At 34.5% G+C, this 25,282-nt stretch overlaps 1 protein-coding gene across 6 annotated transcripts in view; it reads left to right on the top strand.

The window, feature by feature from the left end:
* Positions 1 to 25,282, top strand: part of LOC143243989 (glutamate receptor-interacting protein 1-like) — a 101,465-nt gene that overhangs the window by 1,751 nt on the left and 74,432 nt on the right. For 2 of the 6 annotated variants that reach the window (XM_076487929.1, XM_076487914.1), the window contains exons 1-2: positions 15,424 to 15,562; positions 16,596 to 16,676. The exons of 2 other annotated variants lie outside the window; for them this stretch is intronic. In XM_076487929.1, the coding sequence (XP_076344044.1) occupies positions 16,622 to 16,676 (55 nt within the window). In that variant the 5' untranslated portion in view covers positions 15,424 to 15,562; positions 16,596 to 16,621. Of the gene's footprint in view, positions 1 to 15,423; positions 15,563 to 16,595; positions 16,677 to 24,672; positions 24,712 to 25,282 lie in introns of those variants that run through there. 2 more of the 6 variants (XM_076487919.1, XM_076487951.1) reach the window with 2 other exon arrangements.

The following is a 25,282-nucleotide window of genomic DNA, read 5'->3' as shown; positions in this document are numbered from 1 at the left end:
GTGTTTGTGGACCAATCATATTATCGAATTGAAGTTTTCAACCCATGCACGTGGACTAAACGCCAGGTAAGACACCTCTGTGATAGTGGTAGAGTCGTCTTTAATTTTGAGAAGCTGACTACAGAAGAGCAGACAGGCAGGAGAACCCATTACCACAAAGGAATGTTTGAACCAAGAACAGAACCAAATACTGCTTTTACAAAGTGCCCACGGTTGAAAGTACGGAGCGTCTTAGGAACAATACGCATCGAACCTCGGACTCTTCGAAATATAGCCGCCCCCGGTGGCTCAGCGGTATTTCTGCGGACTTGCAACAGTAAAAACCGGACTTCGATACCCGTGGTGGGCAGAGCACAGATAGCCCATTGTGAAGCTTTGTGCTTAATTCAAAACAACAACAACAACAAATATAGTAGGCCTGGCATGGCCAAGCGCGTAAGGCGTGCGACTCGTAATCTGAGGGTCGCGGGTTCGCATCCCCGTATCGCCAAACATGCTCGCCCTTTCAGCCGTGTGGGCGTTATAATGTGACGATCAATCCCACTATTCGTTGGTAAAAGAGTAGCCCAAGAATTAGCGGTGGGTGGTGATGACTAGCTGCCTCCCCTCTCGTCTTACACTGCTAAATTAGGGACGGCTAGCACAGATAGCCCTCGAGTAGCTTTGTGCGAAATTCCAAAAACAACAAAACCAAAAAAAAAAACCAACAACAAATATAGCCTGATGCATTAATCAATAATAACATTATTAACTGTACCGTTTCATTTTCACCGTATTATTTAAAATATATTCACTGTTATCATGTGTGGTAGTTTGAGTTACTAACAAATTACGCTGCTGGGAGCTGTTAAGATACGTATTAGTTTGAGTTATTAAAACTACGTTGCTAGGAACTGTTATGATACGTATTAGTTTGAGTTATTAAAACTACGTTGTTAGGAACTGTTATGATACGTAGTAGTGTGAGTTATTAAAATTTATGTTGCTAGGAGCTGTTATGATACGTATTAGTTTGAGTTATTAAAACTACGTTGCTAGGAACTGTTATGATACGTATTAGTTTGAGTTATTAAAACTACGTTGTTAGGAACTGTTATGATACGTAGTAGTGTGAGTTATTAAAATCTATGTTGCTAGGAGCTGTTATGATACGTATTAGTTTGAGTTATTAAAACTACGTTGCTAGGAACTGTTATGATACGTATTAGTTTAAGTTATTGACAAGCTGTCTCTAGAAATAATTAAAGGGCTAACTGATCAGCTCATTTGTCAGAGCGATGGCTTGGAGTACAATAAGTGCCGACAAGTAAAAAAAACAAATGAAAGTTAATGCTGATCGACTTGAAAAAAGCAGAAATAATTTGAACATTAAACACGTTTTCTTTAGAACGAATTAAAGAAATATAATGGGCGATAGCTTTATATTCTCTGATATACCAGGAACATTAATCCAGTGTTACCAAAGTTAATAAAGTCCTAGTCAAGGTTATAATTCATTTTTTAGGGATTGTATGGTCGGGTAATGCACGTGACTTCGCAGGTTATTCAAACTTGATACACGCCTCATTACTATGGCTAAAAAAAATAGTTTTATATAACTGATGGTAGTAAACTGTATAATTACCAAAACATTGGTAAGATCCATGTGTTTGCTTTACTTAAGTTTAGAAGAAATGGCAAGATTACAAATTGTTAATGTAGTTCAGTTCGTTATATTTAAAGCAATTTTAGCGTCTCACCGCGTCGTCACAGTCTGTGTATCTTCGTCTAGCCATATGCTATCTGACGAACGAGTAACTTAAGAATAGCCTAGCAGTGTAGTTTCCATTGCAAAACACTCTGTCATAAGACCGTCTTGTCTCAAAAATACAGCCCTTCTGCGTATCATTTCTCTCGCCACTCCGCCAGTACAGCGGTAAATCTACAGATTTGCAACGCTAAAACCAGGGGTTCGATTCCCCTCGGTGGCTCAGCGGATAGTCCGATGTGTCTTTGCTGCAAGAAAAATACATATACATACACATGTACTTTCTCTAACACATCTAACGTATGTTTCCCAGCGTCCGTTTAAAGAGTTTTTGTGTGTCATAGCACGAATATCGATTTCAATCTTCATCTGTACAGTCGAACTACTATGTCGTGGAAGCAGCTTGTGTACACGTGATTTGTGTCATTTTTCCAGGTGGAGATTCTTTCTGATTATATTGCATATCGTTGTCTGGGGCACATGGACGACTTTTGCCATTGACCTTTATGTTACAAGATATCGAACTCTTCTTACCACTATTGAGGTATGACTTTTTCAGATCCTTTTTTTGGATAGTCTGAAACCTCATGCTGATCCACATTTCTTTTTCAACACCATAAAGGAAACAAGATATTTTCGTCCTAGAAATGGTAGATCCACGATCAGAGCATTTTTTAAATACATACTTGAGTGTATGAATAATTCTCCTCGGGAAAGGCTCTCACATACCTTTTCCCAAAGCGATTAAATTTTGGAAACCCATATTACCAACGAGAAGCCAAAGTATGTGAAGATTTAGCTTCTGTACAATTATTTTCACTATGAATGTATATCGACTGTGATTTGACTTTACTCTTCAAAATCGTTTTAATATAAAATACTTAACTTTGTATACATATATAAATTAAGAAAACTTTGTGGGGGCGTGAAAAACTGTACGCTGAGCGAACATTATAATTTAGAAAATAGACAGAATGAATGTTTACATATAACAGAAACTAAAGTAGTTATCTTGATAAAGATAAAATGCTACAAATATTATTGTCTGACTTTACAGTTTAACACATATTGTGTATATATTTAACCAAACTGACCTTTTCTTACTACATTGAATATTTTATTTTCATTTTATAAAATTAATTAATAATTTTCTCCATTTATGTGAGTTGCTGTTTGTTATCTATCTATCTATACCCACACACACGTATATATAATTCTTGACATTTTATTTTAAAGAGATAGGCGTGGCCTAAGGACTAACTTTCGGAATTGTGAATTCGAGAGTTCATGGTTTGTGTATTAATTAAATATTATCATTTTTTGTGCTGTGTTTTATTAGAGTCTCTCTAAGTTAATCAACTGTAATTATAGAGAAAAATTATAGAGAACCAATTTCTGCACGTTCCAGATGTTCACGAGGCTAAATAGAGTTATATCGCTTCTATTCAAGCATGTAGAAATCGTTGATACGTGCATCCATAGAAGTTATCTATCAAGATTTCCTTACAAACATAGACGACCATATCCGTTTACAACCTACAATGTGGCTGTTTATGTCTCGACGTAAGTTCTCATTAGGGAAGTTCGATGGTCTGATTATGACCGGAGTTGTTTTTGTATCGCGCGAGGCAAAGGAAACACGTTCTTCTTTAAATAACAAAGCAGCCATCATCTACCTGTGGAAATTGATCTCTACGAAACTCTGAGATTCGTTTTTGTATAATACTTTTAAACTTGGGCCACCATTCTGTGTAATGAAGTTAGGTCAACATGACATGTCAGATACACACCTCGCCATTCTATGTAAAGTACACGACATTATACAGTGTCACGTGTACGCATCACCAGGTAGACATGCCAACTATACATGTCACTTATTCTTGTTGTCACCTGTTACGGGGTGCATTATATTTTTATATGATCCAACTAAAGGGTTCACGTTTCGCAACATGTGTGCAAATGCACGAATGTATGATGTATGTAGGAACTTGCATGATTTGATCTATCTGTAGCAGATATGAACAGGCACTCGCATATCTATATTATACGTAAGTTTTTGAATTTTAAATATACATACTGAATGAAGTAGGCCTAGCCTGATTTTTTTTCTTTTCCATTCAGAGGTATTTTCTTCTAGATTAGTCACGTGACAACTCGACTTTTCGAACAGTAAAAGAACCTCATTATGTGATATATTTATTTCCTGTGATAAATAAGGGGACATTGTTTTATTCTCAGCTTTGGTGTCTGTGAAAGTTCTGCCGTACTTAAATTCCCGCACAGCAAGAATTTGTTTATCTCGTGTCGTGATGATTAAGAAACGGAGAATTAAAAACAATGTAACATGCAAAATAAGCTGTTATGAGTATAAGAAATAAACACTGTAATTCGATGAAGCTGAGCGTTCATCTGCACTAACACGTGGTATCTAGAAGGTCAAAGGTTACAATAAACTTTATAGCTCAGTCTCTGTGACGATTTTTCAATAAAAAATCAACACCTTCTGGTCTACTTGATTAATACTATATTTTTTTCAAGTTTATCTTTACCCTAAATTGTCACTTACTAAAAATAACCTTTTTAACATTATTTAGACCATCGATGTATGTCAGTGATAGGTTTTACAAACTTTTAGTGATAAAATTCGGAGTTCCATTCCTCACGCCCCCTAGTGGTATAATAGAATGTCTGCGGACTCCTGTTGCCGGAACCCGGGATTCGATACCCATGGTGGGCAGAGCACAGGTAGCCTATTGTCTAACAAACAAGCAAAATCCATTCCTCACGGCAAACGGAGCATACATTGTCTATTGTATAGCTTGGCAATAAAATTAACAATCAGGCTTATACTTTATATCCAACCTCAATATACTGAATGTTTGAGACGTTTCTTGTCGTCATCAGAGGGTCGTAATCTTAAACTGTCTGTAATTTCTCGCCGTCTATTTTAGGTCAAAGTATCTAATTCGTTATCCACAACCTCAGCATGTTGAATTTTTGAAGTAAATTATTTTTAGCAATAACTAGTTTTAAGTGATGTACACTGAAATTACTTCCGCAGTGTTATGGCAAGAACATCTGTATTCACAGCTGCTCAGAAAACAAGTTATTGAACTTAAATATACTTTAGTGTACGTGTATGTTTTTCTATATTAATAAAATTTTCTTTTTATGTGTTGTGATCGGTTACCTTGTGCTTACTAACTACAAGCGAAGCTATATATGTAGGTTTAAAAAAAAGTAAAATTTATATTTTAAAATATTCGCAAAAAACTGTAATTTTCTCTTCAATCACAGAAATTATGAATTTTCAAAAGAGAAAAGTCTATCACTTGATTTGTTACTTGTAATTCAGTCTATCACGTGATTTGTCGCTTGTTTTCTGGTCGAACACAGTCTTGAGCCGAACCTGGTTTAATAGTTGGAGTGCACGGCTTTAGATGTGCAGGTCCTCCCGTTACTAACTGATCATAAGTGTGTGAAATAAGTGTAACGGTCAAATCTCACTTTTCGTTCACAAGAGAGTAACCTCAAAGTTGCCAGTGGAAGCTATAAAGTGGCTGTCTTCTTGTAATACAGTTCTTCTCACCTGGGATATTGGTTGATTCAGGGTTTCATGAGATCAGAATCAGGGTGAACGAGTATTATCAATTTTACAACTAATTACAAGAGCTTAAAAAGTCGCTAGTTATTATTATTTATTCTAGACTTAGTTCGATAAACACATTTATTTTATGCTGTATTTATTCCAGTTGTAGTTTGATCTATAGTTAAATCATAATAAAAAATTATACATTTTAATTTAGTCCTTTAGTGGTTGTCTAGTATATTAACTGAAAATTAGGGAGAGGGCAGATATTCCTTGACAAACGTTGCGTTAATATCAAAAACAAAAAAAAATGTTCTTAAGTTATTGACTTCTCGTATAGTCAAACATTGCATTTTTAGTTCAACTAACGATATAATATATGATTGGACGAGAGTGAGTTAAACTAGTTGTACAAGACGTAACTGTAGAGAATGTATTTAACGATACAAGGTATGCTTGTAAGGGTGTAAAAAGATATTGTATACCTAAATCAAATTACGTGACCTGTGTGGCTCGTCATCATTTGGTGATTAGAATATCTTGACATTTGTTGTCTTTGCTGTTTTTTTACGTATATTAGATATAAAATGGAGTTTGCTTTTTTTATTTTTAACTTTGAATAGTAAAAAGGAAATCCCGACCCAATGAAAAGAATCAAACTCTTGATTTCATGATTGCAAGATCAGACTACAAATATCGCTGACCGATTCATAATTGTTATACAAGTATATACGTTTTTCACCAAATTCAACTTTTTATAGAAATGGACGATAAAAGACGTCATAATTCATTCCAGAACATCCTTGTTTGTCATTTCAAGACGTTTCTTGTCGTTAGCACAGGGTCGTAATCGTAAACTGCCAGTAATTTTTCACCGTCTATTTTAGGTTAAAGGTTATGTGGGCTTCGCATGCCGAAAAAAGCCAACCAGTAGCGAAAAGGCTTATGCAATAATTAATTTGTGTTCAGTGTCGTGAGTTGAGCAGTTATACAAAGTTCTGCAGGACTGAGGAAGGGATAGTTAAACAAAATAGTGAAGGACTGAGGAAGGGGTAGTTAGACAAAATAGTGAAGGACTGAGGAAGGGGTAGTTAGACAAAATAGTGAAGGACTGAGGAAGGGGTAGTTAGACAAAATAGTGAAGGACTGAGGAAGGGGTAGTTAGACAAAATAGTGAAGGACTGAGGAAGGGGTAGTTAGACAAAATAGTGAAGGACTGAGGAAGGGTAGTTAGACAAAATAGTGAAGGACTGAGGAAGGGTAGTTAGACAAAATAGTGAAGGACTGAGGAAGGGTAGTTAGACAAAATAGTGAAGGACTGAGGAAGGGTAGTTAGACAAAATAGTGAAGGACTGAGGAAGGGTAGTTAGACAAAATAGTGAAGGACTGAGGAAGGGTAGTTAGACAAAAATAGTGAAGGACTGAGGAAGGGGTAGTTAGACAAAATAGTGAAGGACTGAGGAAGGGGTAGTTAGACAAAATAGTGAAGGACTGAGGAAGGGGTAGTTAGACAAAATAGTGAAGGACTGAGGAAGGGGTAATTAGACAAGAGTGAGGACTGAAGAAAGGGTGATTAGACAAAACAGTGAAGACTGAAGAAAGGGTGATCAGACAAAACAATGAAGGAATAAGGAAAGAGACATTTAGATAAAACACTACAGGATGGAAAGATATAGATAAAACACTAAAGGATTGAGGAAATGAACTGTTAGATAAAACATTACAGGATTGAGGAGACAGAAAGGCGTGAAATGAACATGTTCAAACTTTATGACGAGTTTTGAGGACCTCAAGTAATGAATTTTGTATATTTGAAATGTGACATTTCTATCATATCTATGGAGCTTCCTGATTGAAGACATTTTTTGTGCAGTTCTATAAGTCCTTCCTACCAATGGCTATCTTCAATCAAAGGAGACATTTATTACATAAATGAAGATTAATTTTTTCAGTATGTCACACGGTCAAGAAGACACATTCCAGACGCAGATAAAAAACGAAATACGACTATGTGTCGTCAACTACGTCACAAAGAGATAAAAACGTTTACTTTCCAGTCCTAACTGCCGACTTTTTATAGGTTTATTTATCGAATTATCTTGAAAAGTGGTATATTATCTTTCTTTCGTTTCAGTCATGGATGTCACCGACTAGAATGACGTTAGTTTTAAAACAGCACGTGTAAGCTTTACAGTGTTATAGGTTCATTACCCTGGTTATATGTGTTTTAAAACGCCATGTGTACACTTTACAGCATTGTTGGTTCATTATCCTGGTTATACATGTTTTAAAACACCATGTGTACACTTTACAACATTGTAGGTTCATTACCCTGGTTATATATGTTTCAAAATAGAATGTATACACGTTAAAGCATCGTAGGCTCATTATCCTCTTTATATGTGTTTTAAAACAGAATTATACACTTTAAAGCGTTGTAGGTTCATTACCCTGGTTATATATACATTTAAACAGCATGTGTACACTTTACAGCATTGTAGGTTTATTATCCTGGTTATATATGTTTTAACTGAATATGTGTACACTTTACAGCATTGTAGGTTTATTATCCTGGTTATATATGTTTTAACTGAATATGTGTACCCTTTACAGAGTTGTAGGTTTATTATCCTGGTTATATATGTTTTAACTGAATATGTGTACACTTTACAGCATTGTAGGTTTATTATCCTGGTTATATATGTTTTAACTGAATATGTGTACTCTTTACAGAGTTGTAGGCTCATTATACTGGTTGTATACTGTACTCAGCAAACGTGTTAGGACAAAATTAAAAATTAGATTTCAGGCTACTTTAAATGACCAGTGGAAGGCAAATCACAGGTGAAACATCAAAATTGTATTAACCTTCATATTTAGTAGAACAGAAACTCAGTGGAAGTGCTTGAGTTCAACAAATAGTTAATATTTTGTGTACCCTTTCTGCTTTAATAACTGCAGACAGTCTTTTAGGCATTGTTGCAAAGTATTCTTTGGAATTATACTCAAATGTCTCCTAATACACTCCCATAAAGTTTCTTTGGAAGTGACTTTTGATTTGCCAGTTTCTTTTATCAATTAAATCCCAGATCTGTTCAAATGGGTTGAGGTTGAGGCTGTATAGGGGCGATTGCGTCATTTGAATGACTCCAGTATCTTGTTTCTTAGCTCAGTAATTTTTGCACAAGTTGAATGAGTGTTTTGGGTCATTATCTTCTTGGTGGTAGAATCATTTGTTAATAATACGCAAACCACTTATTATACCATGATGGATCAGTATCAGATAGAACTTGTGCTGGTCCATTTTTCCATCTATTTTGCATTATTTCCTGTTTCTCAGTATAAAAAACACTCCCAAACCATCACATTGGCTGCCCCATGCTTCACTGGAAGTGCAATGCATTTAGATAAGCATATTTTACCTTTCTTTCGCTGAACGTACAACGTACGTTTTGAACCAAATATTTCAAACTTGTATTCATCCGTCCATACACCTTTATCCAATCAAAAGTGTACTGTTTGTACTACTTTTTAGCATATCTCAGTTTATTGAGAATATATATAGATCGAAGTAAAGGTGTTTTTCTTTGTTTTTTTTTAACTGCTACATGATCGTATATTCCATTCTCGTTGAGTCTTCCTGATGCTGTAGAACTGGAGACTTGTCTGTCATTTGGTACATGGTTGTTTATCTCATGCTTGAGATCAGTGGTAGTCTTCCTTCTGTCCTAAAGGCTGCATAAACTGAGATACTTAAGATCTGTATCATTGGATTTAGGTATTCTGCCTCTTCCTTTCCTGTTTTCAAGTTTGCTTGTCTCGGTCTAACAATCTAGGATATATCAGTGATGTCGAGAAAACCCACTTGTAGAGAAATATATATGTAAAAACGGCTCGTTTGGGTTGAGAAAATGTTTTTACGAAGAGGAGCGAACAACGTTTCGACCTTCTTCGGTCATCGTGAACTTGACGATGACCGAAGTAGGTCGAAACGTTGTTCGCTTCTCTACGTAAAAAAAATTTACATATATATTTTTAATCTAGGATATAGGTGACAGTATTTGGGGAGTATTTCAAATCCGCAGTAATTTGTTGGGGAATCCGTCCAGCATCATGTAAAACTCTTATACAAAATCTCTGCTCTGCTGATACTTTTCTGCACTTTTTTGAGTCGTAGAGTCACAAGAAAATCTAATACGTAGTGTTAAACTGTTTTATTTATTAAGGTCTATGTGTAGTTCTATTAAATTTATTTCTTCTAACATATACCGATACCCTATGCTAGCTCGTTGCTAGTTTCTTTCTATGTAGTTAAGACAGTGCATGGGGTACCATGACTGTTATTTCATACCCTAAATTTGATCAGTATGTTCATTCAATCAGAACCCTTACGACATACCCATGGTACAAGTATGTGGTAATTCTAAAGAATAAGTATTCTCACCCTGGCTCATTCAGTTGTCAGCAGGGATCAGTGAAGAATTACAATAGTGTTGAAAGTTACATTCAGTAATTACATGAAGAACTAGCGACATAAAATAGGAAGAATGATAAAATATTCTCTTGTCCTAGCACTTTTGAACAGTACTGTATTATTCACACACAAATTATTACATTATCTCGATCTAACTTGCATAAATTAATCTTACTTGATGTTTTATTATAGATTCAGAATACCAAAACTTGATGTGTTTTTAGAAACATACAAAGAAATATCATGCACATAAAAATGTAGTTAAACACATATTTGTTACATGATGTCGCACCAAGTTTCTCATTTACAATAACTGTGGGGAATGACTGTTTATTGTTGTTCAGTTTACTCAAGGGGCTGTTAGTGCTCTGCCCACCAAGAGTATTGAAACACAGTTTTTAGCGTTTTAAGCCCAACAACTTGCCACTGAGTATCTAGCGAGGCTCGGGAAACAGGAAAATGCTGCAATTATTGAGTAAAACACTGATCAGATTCTGCGAAAAGGGGCCAATTGCTATTATTATATTATTTATTTTGCAAGCATATTAAAACATCAAAAGGTAGTGCAGGTTATTCTGAAACAACGTGACAATATCGTAATGAAATGAGCTAAAGAACATGATCAAGATGTTTGGACCGTGAGAGAATAGACGACACAAAGACATGATGGTATGATTGTGAGAGATTAGAATACACACAGACATGATCAAGACGTTTAAAATATGAGAGAACAGAATACACAGCAACCTGATCAAGATGTTTAAAATATAAGAGAATATACTACACAGAGATCTGATCAAGATGTTTGGACCGTGAGAGAATAGACGACACAAAGACATGATGGTATGATTGTGAGAGATTAGACTACGTAGGATCTCTAAATTATTAAACACTACTGAGTTCAGTATATTGTTCATCTTGTGAAAAATGATGCAAAAAGTAAAAAATACGTCTATAAAAAAATCTGCTTTTATTACAACTTTCAACGTTTCAGACAGTATACACTGTGTTACCTGGAAAAAAGGCATAGAAAAATCTCTGAAACGCTAAAATATACAGAAATTCTAAATTATTTATGTATTGTGTTGACCACGTTAAGATGGAACGTTGTTGAAACGTTTGTTTAAACAATTTCGAAATGGGAAAACAAGTCTTAAAGAGATATAAAATTTTAAGACTTGCAACGTGAGTAAATCAATATGTAGAATTATACACGGACTTTTCTTTACGTTAAAATACCTTTTTATTTTAATTTATTTATGACCTTTCGGTCCACTTACCAGAACCTTCATTGGGCAACAGTGTTCTGGTAACATTACGTTTACACTGCTATAAAATACGTATCTAGGGAACAATTGTAACAATAACTGACATCTGGTATTAAAGTTATTAACTAGTAGCTGTAGTATCTGTCTCCTGGCCCGGCATGGCCAAGCGTGTTAAGGCGTGCGACTCGTAATCTGAGGGTCGCGGGTTCGCATCCCCGTCGCGCCAAACATGCTCGCCCTTTCAGGCATGGGGGCGTTATAATGTTTCGGTCAATCCCACTATTCGCTGGTAAAAAGAGTAGCCCAAGAGTTGGCGGTGGGTGATGATGACTAGCTGCCTTCCCTCTAGTCTTACACTGCTAAATTAGGGACGGCTAGCACAGATAGCCCTCGAGTAGTTTTGTGCGAAATTCAAAACAAACAAACCACGCCACCTATAGATTTATGTTATCTCACGTTACTTATGTTATCTTTCGCATTCTAAGTATGAAACGGGATTGCAAAAACATCTTTGACTTTTCTCCGTTTAGTGTTTTTCTTCTGTGTGTGTTATTTTTTAATTTCTTAATTATATGTTCATAATAAGTATGTATTCATATGTATTCTAAGTATGAAATGGGTAATTTCACACTTTCTGTTTTGTGTGTTTCAATAGGAAAAATATAAAATACTTAATACAGTGGAGTATAATGAACAATAGTCATTAATTGGGGTTTATATCGTTTTAAAAGCATTATGATCAAAATGAACCGTTCGATTGATTTTGAACTTCTGTTGTCAGTAATGTTTCATTTGAGTAAGAATTTCTATTTAAATTCGAAAGTTTAATGTAGATCATTTCGTTTGGTGGTAAAGTTTAAATGATCGTCAAATCTAATTTCAACAGTGACAGATGATAGTAGAGACATGTGGGAGTACAGCATCTGGTTTATTTGTTTGTTTTTGAATTTCGCACAAATCTACTCAAGGGCTATCTGCACTAGCCGTCCCTAATTTAACAGTGTAAGACGAGAGGGATGGCAGCTAGTTACCACCACCCACCGCCAACTAAGGGCTACTCTTTTATCAATAAACAGTGGGATTGACCGTCACATTATAACGCCCTCACGGCTGAAAGGGCGAGCATGTTTGGTGCGACCGGGATGCGAACCCGCGACCCTCGGATTACGAGTCGAACGCTTTAACCCACCTGGCCATGCCGGGCTTGACAGCGATTGAAAATGTTGCGCCAACTAAGAGCAGAAGGAACTCTGATGAGAGTCGAAAAGAAGTGAAAAAATCTAGGCTTTGGGTGGGAAAATCACGAGTTAAAAAAGACGATGAATAAACTGCATATAAAAGGACAAACTCAGCCGTGTTATTTAATGTTGTCATTTTTAAATAAAATAAAACTGGACTGAAACTGTAATAACTTTTAAAGTTATGCCATATATATGTTATAAGTTTTTTATTTTTCATTTCATATATCTGTTTTCTGTACAGGTATTATACAGTATTGACCTAAATGTTTGAATATTTTATATGAAATAAGATCATTATTATTAAGATAGAAGAAAAATACACTTAACGATATTAAGCTGAGAAATACATGTTACATTAAACATCTACACATGTAATTTGTATAATTACATTCTATGGACCTTATTACAATTTTTTAGAACATCAAACAATTTTACTAGATACCTGTAGAAAGGTATGTAATTCAGCATTTCACCTATCATAACTAAACCTTACTAAAACGTATATAATGAGAAAATATAACATCATATTATAATAGATAGCGTCTGTAATTTTATATCAGTTCGTATTAAACATTTAGTACTTGGTTGGTCTTTCTCGTACTCTTATAATCTCCGTCTCAATATTAAGGCTGTAGGATGCGTCATTGACTTTTCTCTGGATAATAAGAAGAGTAGTTTTCAAAGATGAATAGCTCCCCAATCTTGTACTTCACCACCCCTTGTGGAAAAGACAGCAAAAGAAGAACACTAATTGTGCTATTAGCTTTAACAAGCTGGTAACAGGGCTCATCTTAAAAGATGGCATGTCCTAACTTTACGTTGGTATGCTGTCTTGCCCAAGTAACACAGCTATGGTGGTGAAATTTGGTTAAAATTGGTTTGTAGATAGTCCTTCTGGTAAAATAACCTTGCTGATCAGTTTCCTATCACTGTTCTTTTAGATACCATGGAACGAATGTGTTAAAGTAATTCCTGTCGTAAGGTGTTGCAGGTCTTTTTCGATCTTGAAGTGTTAACCTCATTAAAAACAGTCATCTCGGGCAGGAATTTTTCGGCATTTACCTGTAGATTTCTTTGTGTGTTTTTAGTTCTAGTGAAGGAAAATTCTAATGCTACAACATACAATGACGTTCTAGATAATTGTGTGCTTCCAACTTTGTGGCAACAGTTTGGGGAAGGCTTTTTTTGTTTCAGTATGACAATGCTCCCGTACGCAAAGCGAGGTCTATAAAGACATGGTTTGCGAAAGGACTTGACTGACCTGCACAGAGCCCTGAGCTCAACCCCATTGAACACTTTTGGGATGAATTGGAACGTAGACTGCGAGCCAGGTCTTCTCGTCCGACATCAGTGCTCAACCTCACTAATGCTCTTGTGGCTGAATAGGAGCGAATCCCTGCAGTCATGTTCCAAAATCTAGTGAAAAAGCTTTCCCAGAGAAGGACCAACTCCATATTAATGCCCATGGTTTTGGAATGAGATGTTCAACAAGCACATATGGGTGTGATGGTCGGGTGTTCACATACTTTTGACCATGTAATGTATATATACATACATTAGTTTATTATGATTTAAAACAAGCCGAAACAAAAGTAATTTAAAAATAATAAACAAAAAATGCTGCATTACTTAAAAAGATCCCAAAGTATAAGCTATAATGTGGGATGTAAAATTTACCCTAGGTTTTGGAGGTGATTGAAGAAGTAGGACCCACATTGTGGTGGGAATACACCGTCTATCAGTCTTAGCCTCCATTCGCCAGTCTCACATAAAGAAATAAAATAGAGTAGCAGTAAAAGATATAGAAATGGAAATTAGGAGAGCAAAATAAGGTATTTCCATTTGGGAGTAAGTTAAAAACTTACCTCTTAATGTTAGCATTCCAGCCCCTATTATGGTAGAAAGATACTGATTGGTAGCCTAGTAAACGAATTATACTACTATGAAGAGTTCCATCCAGTTATCTAAGTAAACTAGTATAGCACCCAAACACCACCCATTTATTAAGTCTACTGTGACTCATGATCTAAACAAGAATTAAAATGCGGCAAGGTGTACATCCGCATAAAGTAGTGACAAGTTGTTAAATAACCTTATTCATAACTAAAAATTATGAAAAATTTTTAGTAAAATTTCTCTGTTTTTATTTATTTATATTTATTTAATACATTATTACATTTTTTTACAGAATAGTTTAATGTTATTTGAAGTTTTTTTTATTAAATTCATTAACAATTTTTTGTATCAGTATTTCAAAATTACTGATAAAAAGTTGTAATTTATTACAAATTTTACAATATCTGAATATTTGTGAAGTTATAATGTTTATAACGGAAGGGTATGGTACATTACTATTATAAGAGGGTAAACCATAAATTGGAAAGGCAAAATATTTTATTTTATCAAAAATATTTACATTGATATCATTATCGATTATTATATAGTAGTTATTTAACTCCCACTATTCAGTGAATGAATAGTTGCTCAAGAGTTGATGGCGGGAATTATATTCTCTGCAGTCTGTTAGCTGAAAACTGAAGATGATTCTGCACAAATAGGCTTTTGTGTAGGTTTTCAAACATGATAAACAAACAACTACATAAATAAAAGTATTAGTAAATATTTATTTGGGAGGAAAATATTTTTTCTTTACTGTTTAAGGCTAAACGTAATAGTAGAGGTTGTATTTTAGAGTATTTATAGTTATTCATTTTTAAGTATTTTCCTACAGCTAACTCCTAAGCCTAATTTCCTGTTTAATTTCACAGAATGTACGAGGCTTTACATCAATAAGTATCTTCATATTTTTACATCGTTAGGCGTTTTCAAAATCATTTTTAAAGTGAAACGAAACATATCGTTTCCAAAAAAAAAAACAAAACATGTTATCAAAACGACTCGAAGTAAATCGAATTACAAAAATGTAATTTATCTCAAATTTCAATAATCCGTAACAGACAGCGTTTTTTTAAATTTAAATTTTCAAAATAACTCGATAAAATACGTTTGCACCTCGTCACGTGAAAACAAGGAGTTTCGTCATCATTATAATTGTGCAAGGCTAAACCTAAAAATAAGTAGACTTTTCGTTGGTTGAATTGGTCCTCCGCTGGTAAAGCGGTAAGTCTACGGATTTCCAACATTAAAATCAGGGGCTCGATTACCCTTGATGTACTCAGCAGATAGACCGCTGTGGTTTTGTTTTAAGAAAACATATACATTCGTGTAGATTGTGGACACAAAGTAAGTGTAGCCAGAAGCCGTGTCTGTGAATCTTGACATTGAATATTTTCATTGTTTGAGAATTTACGCCTGTATTACTTGCTACTATAAATACTGTATTTTTAAGCAGAAGACTTATAACGGAAATTTTTGGATATTGTTTAAAACCATAGCAGCTAAGTGATTTTGTAGAGAGGTCAGGCACTAAATAACTTTAACTACTTAGTGTAAAAATAAGATTTTTGGTCGTTCTTGACACGGGCCTACGAGGACTGAGCTCTGCGATTACGTAAACAGTTTTTGTATAGGTCAGTAACTGGATTGTCTGTGAACTTGTAAGCATTTTTGACACACATCTGAATGTGGATGATATGCATTACTATAGGCATTCTTGAAACAGTTCTGAAACTAAATATTATGCATTATTGTTGACAATTTTTACACAGGTTTGAAACTAAATGCTTTGCATTGTTATTGACAATCTTGACACAGGTCAGAAACTAAATTGTAGACATTAGTGTAGTCATTTTTTACACAGGTTTGAAACTAAATGATATGCATTATCATAGACAATCTTGACACAGGCAGAAACTAAATTGTAGACATTAGTGTAGTCGTTTTTTTACACAGGTTTGAAACTAAATGATATGCATTATTATAGACAATCTTGACAAAGGTCTAAGTAAATAATATGAAATATTGTAAACGTTCTTGATACAGATTTGTTAGTAAATGATCCTGGGAAGTTGTGTACTTCTAGTTTATGTTTATGTTTTAGTGAACGCTTCTGAAGAAGTTTTAAAGCGAAACAGTGAATGTTTAGTTAAATAAAAACAACGTTTTGGTGTTAAAAGGTCGCGTGTTTCTAATATGTCTTCTATACACCAATATGCACTACAGATAGGTTAACTATAGGTGTTTTAGGAGTTCAGATGTAAAAAATATTGATAAACAGCTTGTAATTCGTATGTTGTCGGTTACAAGATAGTGTAACTACAAGATGTTAGTAGTTTAATAATCTGGTAATACTGAAGGAAGTCAATAATCTTTGCAGATGAAACATGAAAAACTACAATCAACATGTCTCAACAAGATGCGATAACTGTTGGAATGACAGGTGTTTCCTCTGTTACAGGTATAAGTTGTTAGGATGTTACTTCTAATGAAACTTTATTTTTTGACAATACCTTTAGATGATGTTTTTTTTGTACGGTTATTGGTAGTTTGTCTTTTCATCGCCGTGAGGACTTCTCTTTATAATTAGTTCGACCAAGCCACGAACTTCGTTGTCATGGTATTTTCCGGATAACTTGACATGCGCATCACCAGTTGATTATATCCATTTATAATGGAATTATGCAGCTTGATTTTTTGTTTGGTTTTTTTTTCCGGCTCGATCTATTTAAAATTTGACAATGATTTTGATATGGTCTGGATTTCAATGATGCTAGTATTTGATATGTCAAAAAAAGTGACACGAAATAAATTTATACATTCAGATAATTATGAAATTTGCTAACGCACAAATCGCAGTGGAAAACAAACAAACAAAAGTAATTCATATTGATACCCTCCCTTTAACCCGCACAGGGTTGTTTTACCCTCTTTATCTCTTAATTGATAACGACAAAATATCATATAAAAAGCGTGTAAGTGATTTGGATCTATGGTAATTATTCAGTAATTTGATATTATAGTGCCCCTCACCACTTACTAACGTAAATATTTTGACGTAATAGTTAAGTGAAAAAAAAAGAACGTACTTCGAGCTGATGTCACTAATTACTTTTTATCAGTTAATATGAAAAAATAGTGCATTTCCTTATAAGGAAACTGAAGAAAATTCATAGAAAAAGTGATACTTTGAAACATATTTTACACGTTTTAATGGTGAGGTAGCCTCACGCACTACGCCCTTGATGACGCCCTATTCGTTAAATGGAATGGATATGGCTGTCACCTCTGACTTTTGTGGTAAATCAAAAAAATGTATTTCACTTTTCTTGTTTGTTTTTGTTCATTCCCGGATAGCTAGAAACCCTCGATATAAATAATGATTCATTATATATTTTGAGTCACAAATGCGCCTCTTTTATTCTCCTGTTTTGTGTTTGGCTTTATACGAAGTATGCCATGGGAATGACTTACAGTCCACGAGCAAAGTTTGACCTTCCTCGATTGGTTCGACTTTGTTCACGTGATATAGAAGTAGGGGCAGAACCGAAACTTGAATCGGCAGGTGAAACATTTTTTTGTTTGTTTGTTTGAATTTCGCGCAAAGATACAGGAAGGTAAACTGCGCTAGCCGTCACTAATTTAGCAGTGTAAGACTATAGTAAAGGCAGATAGTCATCACCACCCACCGCCAACTCTTGGGCAACTCTTTTACTGACGAATAGTGGGATTGACTGAACGTTATAATATCTCTACGGCTGAAAGAGCGGGCATGTTTGTTGTGACAGGGATTCGAACTAGCGACCTTCAGATTACGAGTCGAGCGTCCTAACCACCTGGCCATGCCGGGATCCGTGAAACATTAACCATGTGTGTTTTAGAAACTGCTATTTCTAATGAGTCTCTATTGGTTTACGAGTTAAAATATTTCAATAAACTGTTTTTTTTTATCATTTATCGAAATATTCCTATTTTCAGAGGAGTTGTAGATTATTTATTCACAAGTAAAGGAACTACAAAGGATAGTTATTAGTCTAATATTAATAAAAAATTAATACTATAATCATTAGCCTTGATGATGGTAATTGTGTCACCAAATCTACTCGGTAGAAACATCTAATACAGATTCTATCTTTCATTATGCCCACCAAACATGTTTGTTTGTACGTTTCACGCTTAAAATATTAGCATATTATGGTTCAAGAAAAATGTTAATGGTTACTCCCGAGCAGTAACTCTGGCATAAACCAATTTAAACATTATAATATAATCGTTAGAATCTATTATCTTTCATGCTTACACATTTTACATTACTTAAAGAAGTATTATGTTCTTAAACATTTACAAACATGGGATAAGTTTCACGATGAAGTATTTATCTGGCATTGAGATGGACATTAAAAATTTCAATAGAAGATTTTACTTACGCAGCGCTTTTTTTATTGTACTTGAGGTTAGCAAGATATTTTTATAACGCGTAACATTAAAAAAGCATGTTTTATTAATATTATGTAAGTGATTAAATTAATTTGCCTCACCCATGGCCTCAAGCTGTCGATTAAAAATATTGTTTTATTTGAAGAAATTGATTTTAGTTAAAACTTAGGTGTTATTTGAAGAAAACATTGGATTATTTGAAGATAAACCAAAGCAAAGAGTTATCTTTGATATGCAGATGAAATGAGACGAAGATAGCCTTAAGATATATGAAAGTTTAAAATTTTAGATATGGTATCAGTAATTTGTATGTTGTAGCTTTCACTAACTTCTGGGTTGTGACACCAACTAACAAAAGTTGCTCTGGGGCCTTAGGCCCCACTTTTCGTCTAGTGATATATGAAAATTTAAAACTTTTTATAGTTTTAAACTATAAAACTAAAACTATAACTAACAAAATTCACTCTAATGTATTATAAGTTCCCACATCCTGCTATTAATGTATTATACAACTCTTACAATCTATTTTTTACTAATGTATGTACTGTATAGAGAGCAGTATGTTATTAATCATTGTTTAAAGGTTACACAATAATACTAATGTATTTTATTGAAGTTATGCGGTGTGATATAAAGTACTGTAAAGAAACCAAACAAATTGACATAAAGTTGATAACTGGGTTAACTTTGCTGTTCTTAGTTGATGACTGATGTATGTTAACATTTTTTCAATTCATGAATGGTTTATGTTACCCTTCGGTTGGTGACTGGTTTATGTTATCCATTTCTTCAGTTCAGGACTGAATTATTAGACTTATCTTTTCCGGTTGGTGATTGGTCTTTATTAACCTTTCTTTAGTTGGATACTGTTTTATACTACTCTTTTCAACTTTGATGACTGGTTTATGTTACATTTTTCTTTTAGTTCAAGACTGTTTTAAATTACCCGTTCTTCTGTTGATGACTGATTTATATTGCACAAAATTCAGTTGATGACAGCTATATATTGTTGTTCGTTCAGGAGGTGTTTGGTTTATATTAGTGATTGTAGAAGTGATTATGCGTTTATATTATTGTTCCTCTGGATAACGGTATGTTTATATTATTTGTTTGCTCGAATAAGGTTTGCTTGTATAACTGTTCTTTAAGATAAAGGTTTATTTATATTACTGTTCTTCTAGATACCTGATTGATTATATTACGTTTCATCCTCATAATGGTTTGTTTATATTACTGTTCATCCAGACAATGTTTTGTTTATCTTTATATTACTGTTCATCCAGACAATGTTTTGTTTATCACTCTTCATCCAGACAATGTTTTGTTTATGTTTATATTACTGTTCATCCAGACAGTGTTTTGTTTATGTTTATATTACTGTTCATCCAGACAGTGTTTTGTTTATGTTTATATTACTGTTCATCCAGACAATGTTTTGTTTATGTTTATATTACTGTTCATCCAGACAATGTTTTGTTTATGTTTATATTACTGTTCATCCAGACAATGTTTTGTTTATGTTTATATTACTGTTCATCCAGACAGTGTTTTGTTTGTTTATATTAGTGTTCATCCAGACAGTGTTTTGTTTATGTTTATATATTAGTGTTCATCCAGACAGTGTTTTGTTTATGTTTATATATTAGTGTTCATCCAGACAGTGTTTTGTTCATGTTTATATATTACTGTTCATCCAGACAGTGTTTTGTTTATGTTTATATATTACTGTTCATCCAGACAGTGTTTTGTTTATGTTTATATATTACTGTTTTTCTCGATAACGGTTTGTTTATAATACTGTTCTTCAAGATAATGTTTGATTATACACTGTATTACTGTTCTTCCAAATAATGGGCTGTGTGTTCGTTTATATTGAACCATTACGTTAAACGTTTCTAATATTTCTTAAATAATTTTACATGACGAGTTTTTTCTTTTAAGAATGTTATGTATTCGTTTAGTTAACCGATTTCATTTCTGAGTTAACGTTGTTTTTTACCCAGAGAATCAACAGTTTAGTGCATTGGTTTCGCGTGGTTGTTTGGCGGAAACTACTGCCATCTGACGAACGTATTTGGCAAAATATTAATTATTTTAAATGTTATTAACAATTAATATTATTAATTAGTTTTCCTCATTTCTCTGTTGATAATCTGTCGTCGTTTTTAGAGAAATGCTGAGAAGGAAATACAAGCCATGACAATGTAAAATACGGGTATTTTTTATATGGTAATTAAAGTATAAACGGTATGAGAAATGTTAACTTATAGACATCTTGATCTATAGATTTATTTCAGCAACTTGGTACAATTAGCCTACAATACTCGTGCTACACTGCGGGGTTAGGGCGATCCTTATGACTCGCAAAGTCTCCAATGTACCGATCAAGTTCCTTTATTATCACAAGTTATCTCTATGGTTACTCTAAAAGTGTATGAACCATATAAAACATCGTTTTGGATACTTGCTTGTGGTACCTGAGCACTTTTGCCAAGTTTGGTTCCACTAGCTTATAAATAAATGCATAAACATGGTTAAAATATGGCGCGCTCTAGATCCCAAAAATGATGGCCTAATGGGTTACAGAAATTCTCGCAACCATGATCAGATCCACATACACAGTTGAAGCAGATGCTTCTTTTATTATGACACTTTCGGGGATATAAACATGGTTGCATTGGAAGCGTTATAATGGTAACTAGATCAAGGAAGCTCTTCTTATCCTTTGGAACCATCACACCTTGAAACATTTTCTGCCGTGGATATGGTGAAACAATGGGTAGATGTATCTTCAGTGGTTTGTGGGAACTTTACAGGCTCTGTTTCAGAACATGATGTCAAGTCATTTTTGCTGGTGTATCTGGTTTAATCCTTTGTTCCACTATGTAACTTGATATAATCACATTAATCTGCGTTACCATTGACATCATTTCAATGTAAGATAAGGTGTTATTCAGTCCCATAAGTGTTCACTCAATAACATCATCAGGAGACATGTTACGAAGGATTTCACGCAATCTCCTTGGACAGTTTTCATAAATAGTAATTTTTTTTTCTGGGATACTTATCTTTGAGTCTTTAACTCAACTATGTGGAGCACTCAGTTCTCTATAGAGTCAAATATGCAACACAACTCTTTCACAGCTGTGCCCTTGTCATCAACTCGTGTCTCGTCCAAATGCTCAACAGAACTGAGCAACGGACCATCTAAATTTAGCATTAGGCATTGCACAACCTGTCACTGGTTCCAGACATCCCATGCTGCTACCTTCTTGAACCATTTTTAGAAGTAGTCGAGCTCTTTCTTGGTTGTTCATTAGAACCTTGGCGGTTTTCTTGTTTCATATCACCACATAGGAATGCCCATAGGATTGTAGTGCAAGCTTATCTACCAAAGTTTGACAAATATGTTCCAGAAGTCAGTTAATTCCGCTTTAAAGACCGGAAATGAGTACAACGTCTTCAGGCTAAATCACCAATTGAATAGCAAAGTGCATAGGAACACATACCATTATTACCATTGCAATGTTGTGACGTGTAATACAACACTTTTGCATTACATCTCATGTTGACATCTACCACAGAAGGTGGTTATGGAGTTCTTTCAGTATGTATTGCTAACTAGGAAGGCCTCTGACTTTGATCAAAATGTATTGCATCATAATAAGATTGCACTCATACATCCGACGATATTAATATAAATGGGATGGTCTTCGTTCAGTGTATGAACTTGCTAATAAACACTTTAGAGTCCATATAAAGTACTTCAATAAGATGTATAGGTTGTTCACTGCCACTATAGTTTTTTCCATCTTCATGGTAAGTTGTGTTTACTCTAAGAAAGTTAACTTTCATAACAGCATGATTTACAAACGTTACTGTACCAGATAAGGAAAAAAAAAAATCAAAATAAACCACACGATAACAATATTTTTGGTCACAGCAATGACATTTTACTCCATAATTAGTTTCTAGTATTCAGGCATAATGCTATTCACGAAGAAGTTAAAAGTATTCATAAGGTTCAGGACTTCTAACCAACCAAATGCTGCATGAAAAGAAAGTAAACAAAAGTTATAAGATTAAAAAAAAAATGAACAAAAATATTTCATTTACAAAACTACGTGTATTTTAATAACTTCCAACTTGATGGTCAACTAAGTTGCATGGTTTTGGTTTCATTTTAGAGATCAAAGGCAGTATAAAGAGTTGAAGCGAACAAGTCAAAACAAAGGAGACAGGGTCATCGAAATATCCCACTTTTATAGTCAGAGTGAATGTGCAGTATCCCACAATTCTTAAATTAAACACTTAAACCATGGATTACTTACATAATATAAACCGTTCCGAGTTAACTTGTATGGATCTTTGCATCACCCGTTGGGTAGACTAAACTACCTTCCTGGTTGTTCCTTACAGAATCACTTACTTTACAGATGTTGACTTACCAACCAAAGTTGTTGTATGTAACCTTCCCTCTGTAAAACTATTTGCACATCCTTACGACCTCGTGACCTCCAGCCAATGAGGATATGATTCATTGCATGGAGATTTAGAAGGAAAATATCAGAATATAACTGAATAAAGAAATATTGTATAGTCGTTGTAGAAGGGTTTGGGATGTATTCTAAACAAAAAGTGTAAAATATAATGATGTTATGTTTATAAACAATTTTAAAACAAAACTCAGTTGATTTGTTTGTTCCAATTTCGTGTAAACTTGAAAATTCTTTATTTCAAAAATTTAAAATAGTTGCTGTATTTTTTTGCGATTTTTGTCATCAATAAAGGCAAATATAAATTGTAGAATAATCTATGGTTGTGTTATACACAAAGTTATACAATGTACTATCTTTGCTGTGTCCACAGTGATATCCCAAGCAGATTTTCAGGCCCGGGATGGCCAAGCGTGTTAAGGCGTGCGACTCGTAATCTGAGGGTCGCGGGTTCGCATCCCGGTTGCGCCAAACATGCTCGCCCTTTCAGCCATGGGGGCGTTATAATGTGACGGTCAATCCCACTATTCGTTGGTAAAAGAGTAGCCCAAGAGTTGGCGGTGGGTAGTGATGACTAGCTGCCCTCCCTCTAGTCTTACACTGCTAAATTAGGGACGGCTAGCACAGATAGCCCTCGAGTAACTTTGTGCGAAATTCAAAAACCAAAACAAACAAGCAGATTTTCAACGCCTTTATATCTCTCACTCGATGTTGAGCCAAACTAGGAAGCAACCTAATATACAAATATAATTCTTTATCTCGTAAACCGCAAAGAATCTTCTGGCATAGGAAATATCGTTACTTAAATATCTAGATTAGGGTTAAATATTATTTCTAATGATTTACGTTTGTTTCGATTTTCAACGTTTTTTTTCAATATGTTTCTGTAGAAAGAAAGTATATTATTTTATATTGATTTGGGCATTCGTAATTTAAATATCTTCATTTTTCTTCACTCATGTTGTCTGATTAAATGTCATCATCAGTTTCACACCTGCCTTTTAAATTTCTTCTTTTTATACATAAAATAAACATACACGAAGACAAAGAAGTCTAATTAATTCTGTTTCTACGCCGTGTGTAGGCCTACCGATACAGTGTGACGAGGTTTCCTTAGCAAGTCGGCTGCTTACTTTGATAACGGCGGGTATAAACAGCGGGTTGGGTAATTTCTCATTTAAAATGACGCACGACATTGCTCTTAACGTTGGTACGTTTTTTAGTGCTTTACCGATGATGTAAACAACAATATTAATTGTAACTGTGGCATATTTTTTCCAGTGGTATTTATAACAAAAAAAAAAGTGTTCACCTCGCATAAATCTATGCGCATATCCACGTAAACTGGAATATTACGAGATGAACAGAATGGCGTACAGAACATTTATCAACAGAGAATAAGTTACAGCTGTTTCTGTGTACCTACCTTTACCGAGTTAATAGCATGCCAGACTGTAGATATGAGGTTCTGTGGTTTCTGCCCCGTTATTTCCGTGAGTGCGTTAGAAGAGTGACTGTCAAATTCCACTATTCTGTATGACAAGAGTTGATCAATAGTTGGCGGTGGGTATTGTTGATTCAAAATTAGGGAAGGCTAGCGCAGGTAACTAGCCTTCATGTAACTTTGGGTAAATAAGTTTTGTTTAAAGTTAAGCGCAAAGCTACAGGATTGGCTATTTGTTCCCTGCCAACCACGGGTATCGAAACCCATTTTTATAGCGTTGTAAGTCCGTTAACGTACCGTCGTGTTACTGACCAAGAAAGTTCTTTGTATATTAATAAGTAAATACAAGATTTCTTTAAAATTCTTCCAAACCTAAGGGATACTTTACGATATCATATCAACATATGATAGCAATTAGTCTATGTGAATGATTGGTATCATTTTGTGTGAGATCTGGAACTCCCATCGAGGTAAAACTGATATATATATCTTGAAGGTAAGGTAGATCATCTGAAGGATCGTTTAATAGTTTTGATATCATTAAGAATCAATCAGTGATTGCATATAAACTAATATTATGTCAGGAGAGTTACGTATATCTTTAGTACTTTTTCGGCATTATTAAACCTTACGTGTAGTGATGTCATGTTGATCTGCTTAGTTTGTTTGTTTCTTTTTTGAATTTCGCAC

Source organism: Tachypleus tridentatus, chromosome 1, assembly GCF_004210375.1.
Source record: "Tachypleus tridentatus isolate NWPU-2018 chromosome 1, ASM421037v1, whole genome shotgun sequence".
Lineage (NCBI taxonomy): Eukaryota > Metazoa > Arthropoda > Merostomata > Xiphosura > Limulidae > Tachypleus > Tachypleus tridentatus.
The sequence above is the reverse complement of the archived record's forward strand: the minus strand, read 5'-3'. Positions and strand labels throughout refer to the sequence as shown.